Source organism: Anastrepha obliqua, chromosome 1, assembly GCF_027943255.1.
Source record: "Anastrepha obliqua isolate idAnaObli1 chromosome 1, idAnaObli1_1.0, whole genome shotgun sequence".
NCBI classification, from domain to species: Eukaryota; Metazoa; Arthropoda; class Insecta; order Diptera; family Tephritidae; genus Anastrepha; species Anastrepha obliqua.
The window spans coordinates 77,327,061-77,333,838 of record NC_072892.1 but is presented as its reverse complement, the minus strand read 5'-3'; the positions used below and the strand labels follow the sequence as shown (position 1 = coordinate 77,333,838).

The window sequence follows — 6,778 nt, the reverse complement described above, 5'->3', positions numbered from 1 at the left end:
TGAGTAAGTAAGTGTCCTTCTTAGGGCGCCGTCTTGGCCCTCTACCTCGAATCACCACACACGTAGTAGCGACGGTTACTATATGGTGCGAAGGCATTTTTAACCCAACCTAACCGCCAAAAAAAAAAAAAATCGTAGTCCCGCAGAAAAAATGCGCTGAAGGGCTTCTTTTAAATTTCTCAGATGGTCGCTGCATCTTTTACCCATAATGGTGATGTCATTCAGATAAACTAAACACGTTTTCCTCCAGCACATGCTCCATGAGACGCTCAAAGGTTACCGGAGCATAATTCGAATGGCATCACAGAGAGAAAAGTAATAAAAAAAAACACGGAAAACTGCCACGACCCATCTTCTATGCTAAAGACTGTCTTCGCACGATCGTAATCCTCAGTTTCCACCTGCCAGTAACCACTTGTGGAAAACCATTTCGCATCGGATAAAGAGTAATGGGCTGTCCGGTTTGTGACTTAATTTAGCTTATTTTAATCCACATAAAAATCTGCCGGCGAGCTTCACAGGCTTATTAATGGCTCAACTACGGGATTATTCATACCAAATTCAATGTCTTGGATTATCTCATTTGCTTCCTCGCGCTTTACTAATAGAACTCGGCATTGAACTTGACGAATTGGCTTTACATCTCCTTGCGTGTCTATTTGATGTTTCATACGGAGTTTTTCCAACTTTTCAACAATCACCATTGAATATGGAGCCGTGTTTCTTCAAAATTATCTTATATGTATTTCTTCTTCTCTATCCCTCTTACTTCATGCAACCAGCTCCTTATGAAGTCGGCAGGTTCTCTTCTTCCTTCCTAGAACTCTTCGATTCTCTGTTGAGGTCTGCCGCAGTTTACTATGGCTTCTACTTCCCGAAATTTTCGAATCACAACTCCTTTCTCTAGAAAACCTTGAAATCGCGCACCACCATTGCTGGAACCCGTGTATATTATCCCGTTTTTACCAGTGTTCTTTTACACGATTTTATTTGCCGTTTCTTCAGCGGCTTCTACGACCCACACTTAACTTGTTCCACAGCGCCTTTCCACATTAACCCATATGACTGTTTTAGATTTTGGCGATGACCTTTTTACCCAAATCCAAAGTTAAATCAAGAGAGCTGCTGTTTCCTGGTGCCAGTGCAAAAGACCCTGTTTCAGCAAACGTTTCATCGTATCCACATCCGTATCCGTATATCTCTTATGAATGCCTGACACTTCATATTTTTTACGAAGCTTGCAGTTTGCTTCGCGTAGATCAAATGCGCTAAACACTCGATCTCTGTCGCATATTCTTGCAGGGACTTATTAGTCCTCTAGCTTTGATTTGCTAGTTCCATCTGGGAAATTTGTTTTCTGCGGTCACTCCCGTAATGTGGATTTTCAGTTGCGCATTTATTTGTGACGACAGCTCTGCTGACATTTGTGAGATCTGCGATGAGATTTGTGACGATACTTGCGGCGACATTTGTAATATCTGTGGACATTTGGACTTTATCCAACAATCCCACTACTGACACCAATTGTAAAGTTTTTCTCAACATAAAACGTCTCTTTATAATTCTCCTGAGTTCGAACACTTGATTTATAAATAAAAACAACACTCTAATGGCAACAACTTGCTTGCATTATGTAATCACTATACCACAATATGCTTACACGTTCACGCGCTGAAGCTATGACTGATTATTTTGTGTGCCTTCACCTTCGCTTGTTTCGGGTTTAGTATTATATAATGCGACATGGATAATTTTAGGCAAAGTATTATGACTTATTTAATGAAACTTGGTGGAGATGTTAGGGAGTGGCTTAGGAACAACCTTTATAACTCCCAATACTCCCGAAATAATAGTTTTTCAATTATTTGCCTTCAAAGTATCTCCGGGAACTTCACTATAGTTTGGCACATTATAATACAATATATTTTTTCTCTTCTTCATTTAAATTCATAAAATATACAGCCACACGCACATTTTTACTAATTTTTATAATTATATTCGAAATATTTTTATGAAAATTAAAGGTGAATGCATTTATTAATATTATCACTTTCCAATTTTAAACGAGAATAACAATTCATTGTCATTGATAACAGTATTGTGTTGCCGTATGCCTGCAAATGAAAATTAAAATGCATAAAAATGTGGGAGTACCTCCTTACTGCACATACGCATATGACGTTTTAATTTTTAGTTCAATGTTTTTAACGTGGAAAGGATGATTATTATTTTTTTTTGAAGCGCGGTCGATGGAAAGGAGTTCTACGCAAAAATACTGTGGATGGCGTAGTTTTCATTCCACTTTTCTTCTGCAACGTTTTTTTTTTTAATTCTAAACTAAAATAAAAAATATTGCAGATTTACAAGCATCCTTCCAGTGAACGTCTCTGCATACGTCTCGTTCTTATTTTAGGTCCTGGCAATACCAACTTTTCGTTAAATTATACAACTTCAACAATAAATTACTTAGAAACTATAAGCCTCCGGAAGGTACGGTTTTCAGTTTTAAGATGGGGATATACCTCTCCCACTTAATATCCAGTTTTTTCAAATCGTGTTGCATTATATCATACTAAATATTTCCTTTGCATATATATATGTTCTTAACAACTATAATAATTTCTTTATACTGGTATTCATATTTTTGTTTTAGCACCTCATTTTGTAGTAGTTTGTAGTTGTTCAAGTAAAAATACGTTCACATATGCATTAATTACCAATAAATCCAGAAAATTAGTCTATCGGTTCACATAAGGCAGATTACCTGCAAAATTGACAATCAGCTGTCAATACTATTGTGAAAGGTTTAGTTTGAAAAGAAAATGAATAATGAAATTATATAGGTGGAATATTTTGGTGTTTTTTGTTTGTTTAATTGTTATTATTAACGATATGAAGAAAAGAAAAAGAGAAGGAATAGCTAATTTAATTGCGCAATTGGCTGCTAATAATAAACAGTTGGAGGAATCCGTAAACGGCGTTTACTGAGGTTTCAAAAAATACGCATTCGGAATGCGATATTATATTTTATAATAAGCAATAAAGGCAAAAGCGTCTAATAATACGTTCACATATGCATTAATCACCTATAAATCCACCAAATTAATCTACCCGTTCACATATGGCAGACTACCTGCAAAATTGACAATCAGCTGTCAATACTGCTTTGAGAGGTTTTTCTTTATAGAAATTATTTTGGTGGAATATTTCGGTGTTTTTGGTTTCTTTAATTATTACAAACGATCTGAAGAAAATACAAGGAGAAAGAATAGCTAATTTAATGGCGCAATCAGCTGGTAATAATAAACAGTTGGCAGAAATCCGTATCCGACGTTTACTGAGGATTCAATAAATTATGGCAGCAATACGCATTCGAAATTCGATATTACACTTTATAATAAGTAATAAGAGGTCAAAGCGTTTGTGGTCACACGCTTTGTTCTGTAATATGAATGTATAATTAATAATATATAACAAACATTTAACTAAAATTATATCTACAAATCTCTTTTCTTTGCCGGCGTCCATTTCATTTGGTTTTTTTTTTTATGTTTCTCTTCACATTCGTAATAATAATTATCGATAACACAGAAAACACAGGATTGTATGTCCAAAAGTATGATCATTATCTAGGATTATTTTATAATCTCAGATTTTGGGAGAGAAATTTTGTATGGGAAATCGCGCTTTTTAATTATGGATTTTGAGTTAAGCGCGAAAAAGTAGATCATCTACTTATATATGAACGTATTATAAGAACACATATACATATGAATGCATAGTTAATAATACCTAACAAACATTTTATTAGAATTAGGTCTACAAATTGGTTATCTTTGCCGGCAACCATTTTAGTTTTTACTATGACGTTTTTCTTCACACGCGTAAAAATAATGACCTATTACACAGAAAACACAGGGTTGTGTGTCAAAAAGAATGGTTATTATCTAGGATTATTTTATAATCTCAGATTTTGGGGGCGAAATTTTGTATGGGAAATCTCGTTTTTTAATTACGGATTGAGAGTTAAGCTCAAAAAAGTAGATCATCATCTTATATGTGAATGTATTAATAAATTCGCCTTGGTTTAAGATGTGGTACCTCTATTTTAGGCGTAAAATAATTGATGGCACTAAAAATCGATTAAAACAATTTTTTTTTACTATCGATAGGGCCAACGATCGTTTGGTGGAAATATTTATTATCCCGTTATTTGAAAGTCCGTTGGATTCTATTTTGAAGTTAATTATATAAATTAGTTGGCCAGTTATCGAAATATTAATATAGTCACAAAAAATGCATCGCATACCACTTTTGCTACCTGCGCCTTCAGTATCCTGGAATCGAAGCGAACCAGACTATTTGTTGTTTGAAAATACAGTAAATGCTTGTAATATTGAGTAATTGCAAACTATTTTACGTTTTGTAAATAATTGCACTAATATTTGATGGAAAATATTTCAGAGAGAGTGATGAGTTTTTGTCTATCTTGGATCGTGAAGCAAACGAGTTCTTTGACCGCAATCATATGTTAGCAGCGGATCAGGTTGCGTTTGCCAGTGAAATGATTCATAATGGTAATTTGTTAGGGGTAAGGATGATGAAATATCGTTATGATTCAGAAATGTAAATTTTTAATATCAGGCACTACGGATACTGAATAACATAATATTACGTTTGCCAAGAGATTGTGATTCCCTTTCACAAGCCTTAAAAATTCGAGGCGACTTGAATCTTCAACGGTACCACTTACAGGTAAAGTTATAAGTTTTCGAGACTATAAGAATTTGTATGAAATCTTCCGTTGCAGAGTGCTGTAAATGACTATACAATGTTTCTATATTTGAATACACGAGACGATAGTTATGAAGAGTTGTATGAATTGCATGGAAATCTTACTGTATGTTATTATTTGATGAGGCAATTTGATAGAGCAAGGATACATTTGCGTCATTTTAAGAAATATAAAGGTTAGTACTATAGTTGGATTTTGTTGTAGCATAATATTGTAAATCATTATGTGTACACATTTTGGGAATGCTGGTGAAAGAGCAGTATTTGTTTCGGTTCAATCCGAAAACGTAGACTAGACTGTTGTTGTTGTAGAAGTACCTTTGCCCTGTCAGTGTAGCGTAATCACCGGTCGTCTTCGTCTAGCTCATCCAACGGTAGGCCCAGGGAACTAGCTGTTTCGACGGGTTGGGTCCAGAGGGAGAGGGGTGTCAGATGAGTGGATTTAATAGGGCATGTGAAAAGGTGGTTAGTGTCATGCGGGGTGCCTTCACATGCTGGACCTATGTTTAGTATGTCGGGGTCGATTCTGGATAAGTAGGAGTTTAACCTGCTACAATATCCAGAACGTAATTTTGCCAAGGTTACGCGGGACTCTCGGGTAAGTTGGAGCTCTTCGTCTGCGATTGGTGATGGTTGGACTCGTATAACGGCATTCGGGGGTCGGGAGCTTCAGAACGTGGTGAGAGTCTCCCGATGAATGTTGTTTATGGCCTGCCTGTACACTGTCCGATCCAGTAACTGCCTATTTGTTTTGTCTGAGATCTCGTCCGCGTAGTTGAGGAAATGCCTCCTGATGTGCCTGGGAGGTGGCTCAGGCTCGAGCAGGTGTCTGCATGGGTGAGGCCTGCGGTAACACCCTAGCAGAAACTGCTTACTGAGCAGTTTGTTATGCTCTTTAACAGGCAGCATTTGGGCCTGCGAATCACTGGTTCCAGGCGACCAGACAAGCGCAGCATAGTTTAGAACCGGTCGGCCTATTGCTTTAAAAGTCGGCAGCAACATTTCCTTGTCTTTGCCCGAAGAGCTGCCGGCGAGCGACTTGAGAACCTTGTTGCATTTCTGTACTTTAGTTGCAATAGCGGTTGTGTGCGCTGAGAAGGAGAGCAAGCTGTCAAAGGTAACTCCCAAAATTTTAGGGTTGTTAACCGTCGGAATTTGTGTATCATCGACTAGACAGTCGTAGGTGATGCTTTCCATTTCAATTCAACCGGGCTATTCGGGTCATGTTTGTTTGTTAACAGTAATAGTAGCCCGGCCAGTGTCGGGTATATCACCTGTCATTTTCTTCGAGCAGGTTATAGAGGTAGGCCCAGGAAACATGCTGTTTCGCCGGGATGGGTCCAGAAGGAGAGGGGTGTTAGATGAGACGGTTTTAGGGGGCATGTGAAAAGGTGGTTAGTGCCTTGCGGGGTGCCTTCACATGCCGGACATATGTTTGGTATGTCGGGGTCGATTCTGGATAAGTAAGAGTTTAACCTGCTACAATATCCAGAAGGTAAGTGTGCCAGTGTTACACGTGTCTCACGAGGAAGCTGGAGCTCTTCATCTGCTATAGGTGGGAGTTGGACTCCGATTACGGCATTCACAGGACGGGAGTTTAAGAAGGTGGTGACGGTCTCCCGGTGAATGTCGTTTATTGACTGTCTAAATACTGTCGTGTCATGTTCTTCGATTTCGATGTAACTCAAATATTTTGCTTTCTGGTCAAAATAATGAGACACCTATTTTTTTGTTCGCCCGAAAAAATTTTTTTTCAAGAGTTATCGGCAATTTTGTTTTTCGGCTCAAAATCGATTTTTTTAATTATATAAGACATTTTTTTTTAATGCTCATAACTTAGTCAAAAATGAACCGATTTTAATGATTCTGGGTTCAAAATGATCGCCATTACTTACACGAGCGACTTCATGTAGAAACAATTTTGCAAAAAACAAAAAGTGCGAAACAGGTTTTTTACTCAAAAGCATCTCATTTTAGCTACTGG

General features: G+C 37.4%; 1 protein-coding gene across 4 annotated transcripts in view; it reads left to right on the top strand.

Moving 5' to 3' along the window:
* Window positions 1–4,214: 4,214 nt before the first annotated feature.
* The window catches only part of LOC129242726 (uncharacterized), a 31,482-nt gene continuing 28,918 nt past the window's right edge, over window positions 4,215–6,778 (top strand). The window contains exons 1-4 of one of the 4 annotated variants that reach the window (XM_054879529.1): window positions 4,215–4,400; window positions 4,465–4,591; window positions 4,645–4,755; window positions 4,811–4,970. In XM_054879529.1, the coding sequence (XP_054735504.1) occupies window positions 4,297–4,400; window positions 4,465–4,591; window positions 4,645–4,755; window positions 4,811–4,970 (502 nt within the window). In that variant the 5' untranslated portion in view covers window positions 4,215–4,296. Of the gene's footprint in view, window positions 4,401–4,464; window positions 4,592–4,644; window positions 4,756–4,810; window positions 4,971–6,778 lie in introns of those variants that run through there. The other 3 variants (XM_054879541.1, XM_054879534.1, XM_054879549.1) reach the window with 3 other exon arrangements.